General features: G+C 42.1%; 1 protein-coding gene across 1 annotated transcript in view; it reads right to left on the reverse strand.

Annotated features, from left to right (window-relative positions):
- GPCPD1 (glycerophosphocholine phosphodiesterase 1) overlaps positions 1-15,444 on the reverse strand; it is a gene marked incomplete in the record, with an annotated part of 99,682 nt that extends 84,238 nt beyond the window's left edge. Inside the window, 2 exon segments of the mRNA XM_073628612.1 lie at positions 7,536-7,620; positions 15,314-15,444. Of these exon segments, the coding sequence (XP_073484713.1) occupies positions 7,536-7,620; positions 15,314-15,429 (201 nt within the window).
- Between the last annotated feature and the right edge of the window lie 2,643 nt (positions 15,445-18,087).

Here is an 18,087-nt window from a genome sequence, read left to right on the forward strand (position 1 = left end):
TACTAGTAATGGCAGCGATCAGCGACTTATAGCAGGGCTGCGATATTGCGGCGGACATGCATATATTGATTGGTTTGTGCAACAGTTAAAGAGTGAACAAACTATGGGATATTTTTATTTATTTTCATTTTTTTTTTTATAGTAATGGCAGCGATCAGCGACTTGTGGCAGACATTCAGACACGGACACTTTTTTGGGGACCAGTGACACTAATACAGTGATCAGTGCTAAACATATGCACTGTCACTGTACTAATGACACTGGCTGAGAAGGGGTTAACATCAGGGGCGATCAAAGCGTTAACTGTGTGCCTAGATGTTTTCTTACCGTGGCAAGTGCTTGTACTAGGTGAAGGCAAAGATCTTGCTTTGCAGAAACACAGGATCAATGCCTTGCTTATTGACAGAGCGGTGATCTGCCTTGTTAACATAGGCAGATCACCGTTCTGCCTGTGTCCTGAACGACCAGCGGATGCCGGTGGACATTGGGTCTGTGGGACCCGCTGATCAGCCTCTGGCGATGCTCACTCATGCCAGAGACCCGGAAATACAGGAATACATGTATATACGTGATCCTGCGCAGCGCACCCGCCCTGCAGTAGTGAAAAATGCTATAGGGGGGTCGGCAAGTGGTTAAGGGAATCCTTTGGGGCCCCCCAAGGTCACCAGAATTAATGTCCCCATTGGACATTGGAAGAGTTCCCCTCTACTACTTTTCTGGGGACAACCTATTTTCAATGATAATGGTGAACCAGATAAACCAGACGCAGAGAGGGTGAATCTCCCTAACAGGGGGCACAGACAGCACTAAAAACTGAGCGGGGTTCTAATCCATCTCCCCTCTACCCAAAACTAAAAAAAAAAAAAAAAAAAAAAAAAATTTTTGCCTTTAGTCACACTTGAATCTTGAACAAGAAATGTTAAAGACTAGGTTACCCCAACACTTCATATTTCTGATATGTGCCTGCTGCACGATGTACTTGTGTTAAAAAAGGTATCCTGTTCTCTTTGTATTGCTTCCTTTTTGTGTGAAATCCCTGGTGATTCTGGCAGTCCCTCTGCTTTCCTATTTCAAACTGACCACGCTAGGCATAAGAGAACATTCATCCCAATGTGGTCAGTTTTCCGGCTATGCTGGGAGAACAGCCTTGCCTGTCCTCCAATGGCCAAGACTTGCGCTGACACGTCCCCCCCCCTGCACAACCATTCGCTGGGAAGTTCAGTGTACTGCCGTTTCTCCACCGCCAGCTCTCTATATCCCTATGCAGCTCAGAACAGAGGTCATGTGGTCACTTAGAAAAAAAAAACAGAAGAGGGAAAAAAAAGTATTTATAATGAGATATACACACGCACACATAAAATGTTCTACCCTTCATCTCCATTTTAAACTGTACGGGGTGTTCTACAAGGGGAGGATTCACAGGTTACATACACATTCATTCAGTGACAGATGATTTGTAGACTTTCAGAAAACGCTATGCTGTCTAGACACCCAGGACTAGTAGTTTTATAATCAAGTAAACCATATAGTTACACACTAATAAAAGTAGATCATTTGCTAGCACGGATTAAGACGACCTGTAATATCAGCTCACTGCTGTTAAAAAGGCATTTTTAAATGCAGAATTCTCCCAAATTTAAAGCTGATCTCCAGATTTAGTTTAACCACGTGCCTACCAGGCCAATTCTGACACCGCTCATACGTAAAAATCAGTGGGGAAAAATACAATTTAATGAAAAAAAAATATATATATATATCTCATAGAGAGATAGATAGATAGATATATCCCAATTATTTTGTAAAATATGCAGAATGATGTTACGCAGAGTAAAAAGATACCCAACATAAAAAAATTTTAAAAAATGTGCATGCTTGTGGAATGGCGCCGAACTACGGTACTTAAAAATCTCCATAGGTAATGCTTTCAAATTTTCTACAGCTTACCAGTTTAGAGATACAGAGGAGATCTAGTGCTAAAAGCATTGCCATCACTCTGACGTTCGTGGCGATACTGCACATGTGTGGTTTGAACACTGTTTACATATATGTGTGTGTGTGTGACCTAAGTATGCGTTCACCACTGAGCACGAGGGGACAGGGGTGGTTCAATCATTTGTATTTTATTCAATTTTTTTTATTTTTACATTGTCCCTTTAAAAAAAAAAAAAAAAATTGTTGATCACTTTTATTCCTATCACAAGGCATGTAAACACGCCTTGTGATAGAAATAAGGATGTCAGGTCCTCTTTATGGATAGATGTGGGGTCAATAAGACCCCACATCTCTCCTCTACAATGTAAAGCAATGTAAAGCATTAGATCAACAAAAAAAATCCTGCAGTTTCTAAAAGTGATCCAGTGGCGAATCCGCCACTCTGACTATTGGCTAGAGAATCACTTGCTGAGAAAAAAAAAAAAAGAAAGAAAGAAAGAAAAAAAGAAAAAATTACTGGGGTTATTTCATATTGCTGCAGCCATAACCCCCGTAATCCACCTCCTACCGAGGACGTCTTTTGACTATGGTGCAGTAAGGAGGTGGTTAAATAGATAATCTGGGCCAAGCTGGCCTAAACACACCATTTCCTCACCAACATGTGCAAGACCTTCTCACATCCACAACAGAATGGCATCAGTCCAAGTGGTGCTCAGCCATTCATAGAAAGCTTTGTATTCTATCAGTGATTACAAAGCTTCCTCTGACTGGGGGAGGTAGCCTTTAACTTTCACTCCACAAAAAATATACAACAAAAAGGTACAAATAACTTCATAGGAAAAAGAGCTCTGCATTTTGAGTCTGGCCATATGCTAAAAACAAATGATTAACCACTTCCCGCCCAAGGTACGTCATATGACATCATGGACTTTGAGTGGTGATATCTGAATCATGGGTGCAGCTGTAGGCATCATTCAGATATCGTTTTTTTTTTTTTTCAGCCGGCGATTCTGTGCACTGCATTTCAGTCGCTTTATTGTTATTAAAGGTGGCGGGCGGGGGTGCCCCCCACCCTCCGGTGCTTGTCCGGTCTAGCCCGTGCCATCAGTGAACCGGAGAATAAAATCGGTCGCCGCTGAAGTCGCGCATAGAGATTTCCGGTTACCAGATGGTCCCCAGTCATCTCTATGACCCTCGGAGGCCAGAGCGCGACATTAGGACGTCACGTCCGGGCCGGCGGATGTAAACAAAACCGAGAACTCGTCTGGAAAGGTCAAGAGGGTTCTTTTTTTTTTTTTTTTTTTTTTTTTTTTAATATCAGCCTTTCCAGCCTGGAGGAGAGAAGTGGGGTCTTATAGAGCCCACATCTCTCCATAAAGAGGACCTGTCATGCACTATTCCTATTACAAGGAATTTTTACAATCCTTGTAATAGGAATAAAAGTGGTCAAAAATGTAAAAGTGTAAAAATAAAAAAATAAAAGTCAAAGAATAAAAAAAAAAAAATTAAAACATTTAAATTTAAAACGACCCAGTCTCTGCGTGCTCGTGCATGAAATCGAACGCATACGCAAGTCGCACCCACATATGTAAATAGCGTGCGTTAGAGCGATAACAATTCTTCTGTAACTCTAAACATGTAACCTGTAAAAAATTTTAAAGTGTCACCTATGGAGATTTTTAAGTATCGCATTTTGGAACCATTCCGCGAGTGTGCGCAATTTTAAAGCATGGCATGTTAGGTATCTATTTACTCAGCGCAACATCAACTTTCATATTATGCAAAAAAATTGGTGTGCTAACTTTACTTTTTTTTTTTTTTTTTTTTAATTCATGAGTTTTTTTTCCCCATAACAAAATGCGTAAATATCGTGCATCATAAAAAGTTGCAACAACCTCCATTTTATTCCCTAGGGTCTCTGCTGAAAAAAAAAAACAGATATAATGTTTGAGGGTTCAGAGTAATTTTCTAGAAAAAAAATTATTTTAAACATGTAGGAGCGAAGTGCCAGAATTGGCCCGGATGGGAAGTGGTTAATGTAAAGAACAAAATGAGAGGTAAAGTGTAAATAAGTATATGGAGTTGAATGAAAGAGGTCACTGGTGAAGCTTACCATACATACAGTATCTCACAAAAGTAAGTACACCCCTCACATTTTTGTAAATATTTTCTTCTATCTTTTCATGTGACAACACTGAAGAAATGACACTTTGCTACAATGTAAAGTAGTGAGTGTACAGCTTGTATAACAGTGTAAATTTGCTGTCCCCTCAAAATAACTCAACACACAGCCATTAATGTCTAAACCGCTGGCAACAAAAGAGCTCAAGGAGGAGAGCTCTGACAGCTGATTGGAGGGAAGGGACACCCCTCCTGCACACAGGGACAGAGCTGAGACTGTCAATCTGCTGGAGCTCCCTTCCCCGTCACCTTTTTTCTCTTGGTGTCAGGAAAAAACTTGTCAGAAGTGATTCATGCGGATAGCAGCGGAAGGAAGCAGCAGACAGAAATGACACTTTGTGCTCTGGATTTAGACAAGTACACACTATAGAGGGATATGCTTTGTTCATATTTAAAAGTACAAATCCATCTTTCAACGCGCTTTAAATAGTTGGTTAGGGCCCAGCTGGCCCAAACCAACTATGGGGTTGATTTACTAAAGGCTAATCCACCGTGCAACACAAGTGTACTGCAAATGCACTTGAAAGTGCAGTCACTGTAGATCTGATGGGGAAGACTGAAATGAGGGAGGAGGATTGAAATGAGGGGGGGGGGGGGGATTGAAATGAGGGGGGGGGGGATTGAAATGAGGGGGGGAGGATTGAAATGAGGGGGGGAGGATTGAAATTAGGGGGGGAGGATTGAAATGAGGGGGGGAGGATTGAAATGAGGGGGGGAGGATTGAAATGAGGGGGGAGGATTGAAATGAGGGAGGAAGATTGAAATGAGGGAGGAAGATTGAAATGAGGGAGGAAGATTGAAATGAGGGAGGAGGATAGAAATGAGGGAGGAAGATTGAAATGAGGGAGGAAGATTGAAATGAGGGAGGAAGATTGAAATGAGGGAGGAAGATTGAAATGAGGGAGGAGGATTGAAATGAGGGAGGAAGATTGAAATGAGGGAGGAAGATTGAAATGAGGGAGGAAGATTGAAATGAGGGAGGAAGATTGAAATGAGGGAGGAGGATTGAAATGAGGGAGGAAGATTGAAATGAGGGAGGGAGGATTGAAATGAGGGAGGAAGATTGAAATGAGGGAGGAAGATTGAAATGAGGGAGGAAGATTGAAATGAGGGAGGAGGATTGAAATGAGGGAGGAAGATTGAAATGAGGGAGGAAGATTGAAATGAGGGAGGAAGATTGAAATGAGGGAGGAGGATTGAAATGAGGGAGGAGGATTGAAATGAGGGAGGAAGATTGAAATGAGGGAGGAAGATTGAAATGAGGGAGGAAGATTGAAATGAGGGAGGAAGATTGAAATGAGGGAGGAAGATTGAAATGAGGGAGGAAGATTGAAATGAGGGAGGAGGATTGAAATGAGGGAGGAGGATTGAAATGAGGGAGGAAGATTGAAATGAGGGAGGAAGATTGAAATGAGGGAGGAAGATTGAAATGAGGGAGGAAGATTGAAATGAGGGAGGAGGATTGAAATGAGGGAGGAAGATTGAAATGAGGGAGGAAGATTGAAATGAGGGAGGAAGATTGAAATGAGGGAGGAAGATTGAAATGAGGGAGGAAGATTGAAATGAGGGGGGAAGATTGAAATGAGGGGGGAAGATTGAAATGAGGGGGGAAGATTGAAATGATCGAGGAAGATTGAAATGATCGAGGAAGATTGAAATGAGGGGAAGCTCTGCTGATTTCTATCATCCAATCATGTGTAAGCAAAAACGCTGTTTATTTTTTTTCTTGCATGTCCCCCTCAGATCCACAGCGACTTCACTTCACTTGTAGTGCACAATGGATTTTCCTTTAGTAAAATAAAAAAAACATAAAAATGAAAAAAAAAAAACCCCTGTCCCTTGCTAACCTGTGAGGCCGCTGGATGTACAGTATAAAGTGTATGTAGCTGCGGCCACATACAGTATACCGCACTATGTTCTGGGTGCGAGCCGAGTCCTTCCTGTCCCATACCCGGGACACAGGTCAATCTACAGAGGAGTCTACAGCAGCAGCACTCAGCCGCTTAGAGCAAGCAGTGTATTCTCGCAATGAATACAAAGCTTCCTCTGATTGGTTGACTCAGAGGTTGTGACATCATCAGCCCGCCTCTCTGACTCCAGCATTTATAGAATACATTGCTTGTTCTGAACGGCGCTGCTGTAAACTGGTCTGTGTCCCGGGAATGAGACAGGAAGGTCTGGGCTCACACCCGGAACACAGCACGGTTATATTGTATGTGGCCTCAGCTACATACACTTTACACATCACACATCCAGCGGCCTCACAGGTGAGGGACATCTAGCTTGGCCCAAACTATGTTAAGCACAGGTGTCAAACTGGCGGCCCTCCAGCTGTTGCGGAACTACAAGTCCCATGAGGCATTGCAAGGCTGACAGTTACAAGCATGACTCCCACAGGCAGAGGCATGATGGGACTTGTAGTTCCACAACAGCTGGAGGGCCGCCAGTTTGATGTAAAGTGTGTGGAAAGATGGAGTTCTTCTTTAAGGTCTGAGGTTTACAGATGGGTGATGATGCAGAAATCTGCACTGCTGGCTATTGTATTCAAGCAGCTGCAGCTGTCTACATCCCCGAACAGTGACCGGATAACCTTTGTATGTAGTCGCTTTTTTCCCTCAAATGACTCCATAAATTTTACAATTGACTTGTTGAGCGGAGTGGTGTCAGCAGGGCGACTCGCAACTCAGACTTAGCCCGATTCTGCAAGGATTTGGCCGAAGTTTAAACTGTGTATGGCCAGCTCTGTAGGGTGAAATGGATGAACTTTTTTCAACCAGATTAACTATGTGGGCCAGTTCACACCACATGCAGTCCAGAGCGTTTTTTTTTTCTGCATCAAAAACGCATGGGAAGTAGGTTAGATGGTTTTCAATGGCAATGTTTACACCAGTGCTGTAAAGTTCCAGGGCTTTCCAGGTCCAGGGAAAAAAAATTTAAAAAAAGTAGCACATGCTGCATGTTTTCTGCACTGGAACGCAGTAAAAAGCATCAAAAATGCACCGGAAGGCATCAAAAACGCACCGACCCTGGTACAGTGAAGAAAAAAAAAAACACAGCAAAAAAAAAGAGACAAAAAAGCATCTGGAATGCAACCGGAAACGCATCCGGAACGGATCTGGAGTGCGTTTTTGTGGTGTGAACCAGCCCTGTAACTTAAGAGATATAGCCCTCAATACAAGCGTATGATTTACACCAATCTGCTGCCTAGGTGTAGATGTATATTCAGCACTATGGATGACAAGGCAGACAAATGTAACCTGAATTCAGGGGACGGTCTTCGCTATTCGCCATCAGCAGACATATAGAGCAGAGGCTGCCTGGCTACTGAATATTTCCAGCTCCACTTTATACAAAATGTAAATCTAAACATTTACATCACTCGAGAATCTGCCAAAGTCTGGTCAGAAATAAAACAAACATACCCTTGGTTCCAGAAAGAAGCCCTTGAAATATCGATATTGTACTTCAGTTCCTTTTGGGAGTGTAACATTTGTTCTCCAGACCATACTGTAATGAAGGAACACAGAGACACTTATCACTATACAAGATCACTGTTCATTAACAATAATGTTACCCCAACATTTCATATCCCCGATATGTGGCTGCTGTACCATGTACTTGTATGAGAAAGTCTCCTGTTCTCTTTGTATTCCTTCCTTTGCGTGAAATCCCTGGTGATCCTGACAGCCCCTCTGTTTTCCTACTAAAAACTGACCACACTGGGCATGAGAGCACAGCATGGTCAGTTTTATAGCCATGCTGGGAGCTCAGCCTGCTCTCCAATGATCAGACTTGTCCTTACACGACCCCGGCACAGTCGTTGACTGGGAAGATCAGTGTGCTGCTGCTTCTCCTCCCCCATCTCTCTGAGCTCCATATGCAGCTGAGAACTGAGGGAATGGGATCACTTATAAAAAAGAGTTATGAATATATATCTCTATATACACACACACACACACACACACACACACACACACACACACACACACACACACACACACACACACACACACACACACACACACACACACACACGTTCTGCCTTTTTTTTTTTCCTTTCTTTTTTTAAATGAATGAGTTATTTGACAAGGTGAGGGATTACATATACTTTAAAAAGTGTTAATAAACCCCGGACCCTGCATTCACTATATCTGGCCTCCCACAGTACACAGAACATGGAAATGCAATTATTTTAGTAAATATAAACAGCTAAATACCTTTTCTCATCATCAGTATATAGCAGTCTTGTGACTTCTATCAGTGTCTGGTTAAAGCTTGCAGGAGTTTTCATTCTATGACTGTCCTATGAGGCTCCCTTCTGTCTGGACTGTGCTGATTGGCCCTGCGCTGATCACATGCACTCTCCCAATAAAAAAAATAAATAAATAAAAAAAACTCTCTAGCAACACATACCAAACTGAGCATGTGTAGCCTGTCCCCTAGACTCTGTTCTATCAGGAGATGAATTGGGGACAGTGGAAGATGGGGAGGATCAGAGACGACAGGATCAAAACAGCCCTTTTACACAATAGCCTCAAGCAATAATCCCCATCTTCTCCCAGCGAGGGTGGCTCCCCCCCCCCCCCACACCCCGACAAAAGAATTGCCGATTTCCCTGTCAGCACTGCCTGTGTTAATGGGAGAAAATCGTATGAATTTCTTTCCTGCAACCTGCGGTTGCATAAATGAAATTCGCACTGTGTATGCCCTGCCTAAGGATGAGAAAACAAAACAATACAATAGGAAAAAAGGTAAAAAAAAAGAGGACGTAGGATTTGTAGATTTTAAAGAGCTACTAAACCCCGGACCCTGCATTCACTATATCTGGTCTCCCACAGAACAAGGAAATGCAATTATTTTAGTAAATATAAACTGCTGAATACATTTTCTCATCAGCAGTATATAGCATTCTTGTGACTTCTATCAGTGTCTGGTTAAAGTTTGCAGGAGGAGTTTTCATACTGCACTGAGCTGTCTTATCAGGAGCAGTTCCCCTGACCCTCTGTCTGGACAGTACTGATTGGCCCTGTGCTGATCACATGCACCCTCCCAAGAAAAAAAAAACAAACTCTTTAGCAATACACACCAAGCTGAGCATGTGCAGAGTGACCAAAGGCTCTGTACTATCAGGAGCTATATTGGGGACACTGGAAGAAGGGGAGGATCAGAGAAGACAGGATCAAACAGCCCTTTTACACAATGCTGAGGATTAACCCCTTATGTGAGAATGCATATACAGACTGATTTTACTGTTGTGGGTTTAGTAACACTTTAAGGCTAGGCTCGCACAGCTGCAATCCGACTTTTAGTGCGATTCTGTAGTGCTACTTGGATGTTCATTGATCTTCCTGTCATTCAGTAACTGTCTGCCTGTATTGGAGGTACAGGAAGACAGCAATAAAACCAGTCTGCAGGAGACTGACGTGCTGATCGCAGGTACAATTAGTTACAGGCTCCAAAAAAAAAAAAATAATAATAATAATAATAATAATAATAATAGTGTATAAACAGTGCTCAGCATAAATGAGTACACCCCTTTTGAAAAGTATGATTTTAACCACTTAAAGCCTCGGACCATTTGGCTGGCCAAAGACCAGAGCACTTTTTGCGATACGGCACTGCGTCGCTTTAACTGAAAATTGCGCGGTCGTGTGACGTGGCTCCCAAACAAAATTGATGTCCTTTTGTTCCCCACAAATAGAGCTTTCTTTTGGTGCTATTTGATCACCTCTGCGGTTTTTATTTTTTGCGCTATAAACAAAAAGAGCGACAATTTTTACTTTTTGCTATAATAAACATCCCCCAAAAAAATATATATAAAAAAACGTTTTTTTTTCTCGGTTTAGGCAGATATGTATTCTTCTACATATTTTTGGTAAAAAAAAAAAAAAAAAAAAAAATCGCAATAAGCGTTTATTGATTGGTTTGCGCAAAAGTTATAGCTTTTACAAAATAGGGGATAATTTTATGACATTTTGATTAATAATTTTTTTTTTTTTACTAGTAATGGCGACGATCAGCGATTTTTATCGTGACTGCGACATTATGGCGGACACATCAGTTAATTTTGACACATTTTTGGGACCATTGGCATTAATACAGTGATCAGTGCTAAAAAAATTGCATTGATTACTGTAAAAAATGGCAGTGAAGGGGTTAACCACTAGGTGGGGCTGTAGGGGTTAAGTGTGTCCTAGGGAGTGATTCTAACTGGGGGGGGGGGGGCTGTGTGTGACACGGCATTGATCACCGCTCGCGATTACAGGGAGCGGTGATCAGTGTCCTGTCACTAGGCGTTCTTCCTCACCGTGAGACGATCGCGGACATAGAGTCCGCGGGACCCGCGATCCCGCTCACTGAGCTCCCGGCGGGCGCGCGCAGGCCGCCTCTTAAAGGGCAACGTACAGGTACATTAATCTGCCTGTACGTGCCCTTCTGCCGTAGTATATCTACGTGAGGCGGTCGGGAAGCAGTTAATCATTATCTCGTCAAATTTGTTTATTGAATTTTAACAATAAGTACACATAGTGGCAGCAAAAGAAAAGATCACATATATGGTAAATATTGAGTTGTAGTTCCAACATAAAACTAAAAGTAGTTTAACTTAAACAATTTTAGCATGGATGGAACTACTGAAAAGATTAATAAATATCTCAATGAAAACAATAACAATTACCAAAATTTGGACAAAGCTGAGTTTTTTAGAACATTTGTTTAGTTCATTACATGAAAGGAAGGTTAATAATATAACTTAGATTACAAAATCTTCAGTTTTACTCAAATTAGTTGATGCAAAAATGAAAACACCCCACAAAACACAAACTACTCCATCTAGTATTTTGTATGACCTCCATGATTTGTAAAGGACAGCACCAAGTCTTCTAGGCATGGAATGAACAAGTTTGGAGACACATTGCATCATCTTTCTTTTTCCATTCTTCAAGAATGAATTATTCTTCTTTTAGGAGCCTGGATGCTGGATAGAGAGTGATTCTTGTCTCTTTAGAATTCCCCATTGGAACCCAATCGGGCAACACCTATCAGGAGACATACTTGGCCACACTTTCACCCGGTTCTTCTTCAGAAATGCAACAGTGGCCTTAGATGTGCGTTTTGGATCATTGTCATTTTGGAAAAGTGCACGACAACCAAGGGCACGGAGAGATGGTAGCATCTTCTCTTTCAGAATAGAGCAGAACATCTGAATTCAGGATACCATCAATGAAATGCAGCTCTCCGACACCAGCAACACTCATGCAGCCCCACCATGTGTCAATGTAGGCACCATGCATTTCTTTTTGTACTCCTCACCTTTGCCAAGCCATACAGTTTTGAAGCCATCAGTTCCAAAAACAATTCACCTTGGTCTCATCACTCCAGAGTACAGATTTCCAGTCGTCTTCTTTCAGCATGGGCCCTGGCAAATTCTAGGCGGGCTTTTTTGAGCATGGGGTTTAGAAGAGGCTTCCCTCATGGACGACACCCATGCATGCCATTCCTCTGCAGTATACGCTGTATTGTGTCACGGGAAACAATCACCCCAGTTTTTGGCTTTCTACTTCTTTAGCTAACCGCAATGAACTTGCATGGCGATTTCCTTCAACCCTTCTCATCAGAAGATGCTCCTGTCGAGGTGATAACTTCCGTGGACGGCCTGGATGTCTCTGCGAGATGGTTGCAGTTCTATCTTTGTTACGTTTTTTTTTTTTTTCTATCATTTTTGTTACTCCAGTATTCTGACTGATAAGTAAAGCTTTGATGATCTTCTTGTAACCTTCACCTTTCTTTCTCAGGCCTTGTGACATTTCTCTTCCATGTGGTGCCATTGCCGACAGCATGAAATCAGAGGGGTTTCTTTGTTAACCACTTGCCGACCAGCCACAGTAATCTATATATACTGTGGCAGGTTGGCTTTATTGCCCAAGACGTACCTGTGCGTCGTTTCATCCAATAGATACACAGTGGGTCCGAGCCTGGCGATCTCTGTGTTGTTCCAGTGAGCCCATCCCCCCTACAGTTAGAACACACTCAGGGAACACAGTTAACCCCTTGATCGCCCCCTAGTGTTAACCCCTTCCCTGCCAGTGTTGTTTATACAGTGATCAGTGCATTTTTTATTTTTTTTTTAGCACTGACCACTGTATTGGTGTCACTGGTCCCCAAATAGTGTCACTCAGGGTCAGATTTGTCCACCGCAATGTCACAGTCCCACAGAAAAAAAAAAAAATATCGCAGATCGCCGCCATTACCAGTAAAAACAACAAAAAAAAAAAAAAGTCCATAAATCTTTCCCCTATTATGTACAGTCAGGTCCATAAATATTGGGACATCGACCCATTCTAATCTTTTTGGCTCTATACACCACCACAATGGATTTGAAATGAAATGAACAAGATGTGCTTTAACTGCAGACTTTCAGCTATAATTTGAGGGTACTTACATCCAAATCAGGTGAACGGTGTAGGAATTACAACAGTTTGTATATGTGCCTCTCACTTTTTAAGGGACCAAAAGTAATGGGACAATTGGCTTCTCAGCTGTTCCATGGCCAGGTGTGTGTTATTCCCTCATTATCCCATTTACAAGGAGCAGATGAAAGGTCCAAAATTCATTTCAAGTGTGCTATTTGCATTTGAAAATCTGTTGCTGTCAACTCTCAATATGAGATCCAAAGAGCTGTCACTATCAGTGAAGCAAGCCATCATTAGGCTGAAAAAACAAAACAAACCCATCAGAGAGATAGCAAAAACATTAGGTGTGGCCAAATCAACTGTTTGGAACATCCTTAAAAAGAAAGAACGCACCGGTGAGCTCAGCAACACCAAAAGACCCGGAAGACCACGGAAAACAACTGTGGTGGATGACCGAAGAATTCTTTCCCTGGTGAAGAAAACACCCTTCACAACAGTTGGCCAGATCAAGAACACTCTCCAGGAGGTAGGTGTATGTGTGTCAAAGTCAACAATCAAGAGAAGACTTCACCGGAGTGAATACAGAGGGTTCACCACAAGATGTAAACCATTGGTGAGCCTCAAAAACAGGAAGGCCAGATTAGAGTTTACCAAACAAGCCTTCACAGTTCTGGAACAACATCCTATGGACAGATGAGACCAAGATCAACTTGTACCAGAGTGATGGGAAGAGAATTGTATGGAGAAGGAAAGGAACTGCTCATGATCCAAAGCATACCACCTCATCAGTGAATCATGGTGGTGGTAGTGTCATGGCGTGGCCAATGGAACTGGTTCTCTTGTATTTATTGATGATGGTACTGCTGACAAAACCAGCAGGATGAATTCTGAAGTGTTTCAGGCAATATTATCTGCTCATATTCAGCAAAATGCTTCAGAACTCATTGGACGGCGCTTCACAGTGCAAATGGACAATGACCCAAAGCAAACTGCGAAAGCAACCAAAGAGTTTTTTTTAAGGGGAAGAAGTGGAATGTTATGCAATGGCCAAGTCAATCACCTGACCTGAATCCGATTTAGCATGCATTTCCATTGCTGAAGACAAAACTGAAGGGAAAATGCCCCAAGAACAAGCAGGAACTGAAGACAGTTACAGTAGAGGCCTGGCAGAGCATCACCAGGGATGAAACCCAGCGTCTGGTGATGTCTATGCGTTCCAGACTTCAGGCTGTAATTGACTGCAAAGGATTTGCAACCAAGTATTAAAAAGTGAAAGTTTGATAGATGATTGTTAATTTGTCCCATTACTTTTGGCCCCTAAAAAGTGGGAGGCACATATACAAACTGTTGTAATTCCTACACCGTTCGCCTGATTTGGATGTAAATCCCTCAAATTAAAGCTGAAAGTCTGCAGTTAAAGCACATCATTTTTGTTTCATTTCAAATCCATTGAGGTGGTGTATAAAACCAAAAAGATTAGAATTGTGTCGATGTCCCAATATTTATTGACCTGATGACCTGACTGTAGATGCTATAACTTTTGCGCAAACCAATATACACTTATTGCGATTTTTTTTTACCAAAAACATGTAGCAGAATACAAACTGGCCTAAACTGATGAATACATTTTTTTTTAAATATTTTTTTTGGATATGTATTATAGCAGAAAGTAAAAAATATTGTTTTTTTTTTCCAAACTTGTCGGTCTTTTTTTGTTTATAGCTCAAAAAAAAAAAAAAAAAAAAAAAAAAACGCAGAGGTGATCATATACCATCAAAAGATATCTCTATTAGTGGGAAGAAAAGGACATCAATTTTGTTTGGGAACAATGTCGCATGACCACGCAATTGTGAGTTAAAGCGACGCAATGCCGTATCGCAAAAAATGGCCTGGTCAGGAAGGGGGTAAATCTTTCCCGAGTTGAAGTGGTTAAACGAATTGGTCGTTAAACGAGGAGCCACAAGTAATCAATATTTTAAGCATTCTTAAAAGGAGTTGTAAAGGGAGATGCATTCTATGCATTAGGATAAAAAACCTTCTGTGTGTAGCAGCCTCCACAGCACCCCCCTAATTACCTACCTGAGCTTCTTCTCTCTCCAGCGATGTCCACGATCCCCTCAGCCATCCAGGACACTTCTCCCGCTTGGCTGAGACAGAGCAGCGGCGCCATTGGCACCTGCGGCTGTCAAAGTCAGTCAGCCAGCCAATCAGGGGAAAGAGGGGGCGGGGCAAGGGCGGGGCTCCGTGTCTGAATGTATACACGGAGCTCTGACACTGCTTGGGTGCCCCTTCTAGCAAGCTACTGGGTGAAGGGCACTCAAACGAGGGGAGGAGCTAGGAGCAGTGAAGAGGCACCCGAGAAGAGGAGGATCCAGCCTGCTCTGGGCAAAGCCAACTGCACAGAGGAGGCAAGTATAACAGGTTTGTTATTTTAAAAAAACAAGCCTTTACAATCACTTTAACTACTGTATTCTGAAAAAAAAGGTCTAAAAGGTCTAAACACAAAACTCCAAAAAAAAAAAAACAAAAAAAACAAAAAAACAAAAAAACAAAAAAAAAAAAAAAATAAGATAGATTACATAACCCTCCACAAGGTAAAACATATGTTTTTCTATGCATACTGAAGACGCTGCAAATATCTGCGATCCCAAAAGGTTAACACCATGATATTATACATATCATTCTTACCAAAAAGGGTGTCGTAGACCAACGGCAAGCTCTCTTTTCAGTAATAAATGAACAAGCAAGGAAAGCAGCAATGACACATGGAACCCCTTTCTTTTACTTACCAATCATTGGGGTCAGGCTGCAGCATAATGGCATTTTGTGGCTTCCAGGCACCCAATACATCACTACTCCCACACAGTGCAATGACTTCCCCTGCAAAATATAACATTTTATCCATTAGACACAAGTATAACAAAACTAGGATAGACCAGATTGTTCCCAAATTTATACATGGAAGAGTAATTTGCTACAGGTGAAATGAGTACCACTAAAGATCGAATTTTCCCCATGAATACATACAATCTGTTTTCCTATTTATGTCACACGGTATTTGTGCAGCGTTTTTTTTATGTGCAATTTTTTGTGAAAATAAAAAATACACCAATGAATTAAACACAAAACATAAAATATATTTTTATAACTTTTTTTGTAAAATGTGAAAGATGATGTTACGCAGAGTAAATAGATATCCAACATGTCACGCTTTACAATTGTGCACGCTTGTGGAATGGCGACAAACTATAGTACTTAAAAATCTCCATAGGCGACGCTTTAAACTTTTACAGGTTACCAGTTTGGAGTTACAGAGGAGGTCTAGTGCTAGGATTATTGCTCTCGTTCTAACGTTCGCGGTGATACGATGTGTGGTGCGAACACTGTTTAAATATGTAGGCGTGACCTACGTATGCATTCGCTTCTGTGCGCGAGCACGGAGGAATGTGGGCGCTTCTTATTTACTTTACTTTTTCTTTTTAATCACTTTTATTCCTATTACAAAGTAGGGTTGCACCGATACCCACACTAGACATTTACACAAGTATCGGTACTCATGAAAATGCACCCATACTTAAAACTGATACCTTCTGGCTCAGTTGTCAGCGGGATTAGAGGAGGAGGAGGACGATGTAGGTTGACTGCATGGTCCTCGTAGTTGTGGGGTTTCTTCATCACTTGGTCTCATCCAGATGGCAATATTACACAGCACACCGATAGATGATGGAGACGGCCCCTCCCTGCTCCTCCTCATCTTTATCTCCCTAAATGCTGGAAATAGGTATCGGTAGTTGGTATCGAATACAGTGGAACCTCAGATTAGGAGCATAATCCATTCCAGGAGAATGCTCGTAATCCAAAGTACTCGCGTATCAAAGCGAGTTTTCCCATTGAAGTCAATGGAAACTAAAATAATTTGTTCTGCATTGACTTCAATGGGATGCAATACCGCATGCGGCCAGAGGCGGGGCGGTGCCGGAGAGCCTCGGAAATGGCCGAAAAGGCCCGAGGACACTTCGGTGGACCTCGGCAAACCTCGGAAAGATTTCCTACCTTAGATTTGCCGAGGTCACCCGAAGTGTCCTCGGGCCTTTCAGTGCATTTCCGAATGGCGCCGATCGGCGACATTTGGCTCTGCTCGGTTCCGGCACCCCCCCCATACCTCAGGCCAAAAGTGGTACTGCACACCACTTTGGCCTGAATCATGCTCGTTTTGTCAGACACTCGCAAACAGAGTTACAATTTTTAAAAATACAGTGCTCGTATTGAGAAATGCTCGTTAACCGCGTTACTGAGGTTCCACTGTACTTGTTCCTAAAAAAAAGTGGAATCAGTGCATCCCTAATCTCAAAGAATGTAAACATCCCTTGCCATAGAAATAAGGATGATGGGCCCTCTTTATGGAGAGATCTGGGGTCATGCAACACTGTACACGACATTTTTATCATTTTTTTTTTTTTCCACACAAAAAAAAGCTTTTTTTGTGGTATCTAATCACTGCTGGTTTTTTTTTTTTGCTAAAAAATTAAAAAAAAGACACCAAAAATGTTGAAAAGAAAAAAAAAAATTTTGCAAACAGGTAATTTTTCTCCTTCACTGATGGGCACTGGTGAGGCTGCACTGATAACCAGTGCCCTGATTATCAGTGTCGATGTCCCTTTTACACAAGTTGGTTATTGTCTCTCCTCTTGCTGTCAGCGTGAGGAAAGGAATGGCGATAACCGGCTTGTGTTTACAACGTGATCAGCTGTGACTGGACACAGCTGATCACATGGTAAAGAGTCACTGACTGGTTCTTTACCCTGATCTGTGATGGGCTGTGTCTGGAGGACATGGTGATCACAGAGCGAGCCGTGGCGGGTGTGATCACAGAAGGACGTCATATGACCCCCTCCCAAGACTGGCCGGCCATGCTGTAGCCGTCATTCGGCTATATTGCGGTCGGCAAGTGGTTAAAATCCTGATGAATGGGTTAAGTGCTGGCTCTCTCTTCTATTGGCCTTCAAACATGTCTCCCTTTGTTCATCTCCATTGCATGAGGAATGATGTAAGAAAAAAGAAGCTAATACAGCCATTACATCTAAGGACTGGTAAACCGCACTATATGACAATTTTGTCCTTCGGTTTAGGTATGCTCTAAGCACAAACCTCCTTTGCTGTACATAAAGGATTGTGTGACAGAACCCAGGATCATACTGATCATTAAAGGGCTTGACGTTATTTGAGGCCATGCCGTTTGATATGCAGAAGGGCAAGTCACAAGAGAACAAAATCCTGGCTGCAATCCACTTCCTTAGACTGCAGATTACATGATGTTTGTGTCATTCAATATGTTTGTCTTCTACTGCTTGAACCGGGAAGATAAACTTGTATCTTTATGTGGCATTGCATTCCTAATCGCCAATGAAATAAAAATTAAAATAAAATCAACACAGGCATAGAACTAGTGTGTAGCCACCTCTCTTTAGAACAAGAGATAAATCCAGGGTGGCGATAGATGGAAGGTTATGTAAGATCCAGACTATTATGTCAAAACACTTGCCATAGACACCCTGTGACTTCT

The sequence above is a fragment of the Aquarana catesbeiana genome, linkage group LG04 (genome assembly GCF_042186555.1).
Source record: "Aquarana catesbeiana isolate 2022-GZ linkage group LG04, ASM4218655v1, whole genome shotgun sequence".
In the NCBI taxonomy this organism is placed as follows: domain Eukaryota; kingdom Metazoa; phylum Chordata; class Amphibia; order Anura; family Ranidae; genus Aquarana; species Aquarana catesbeiana.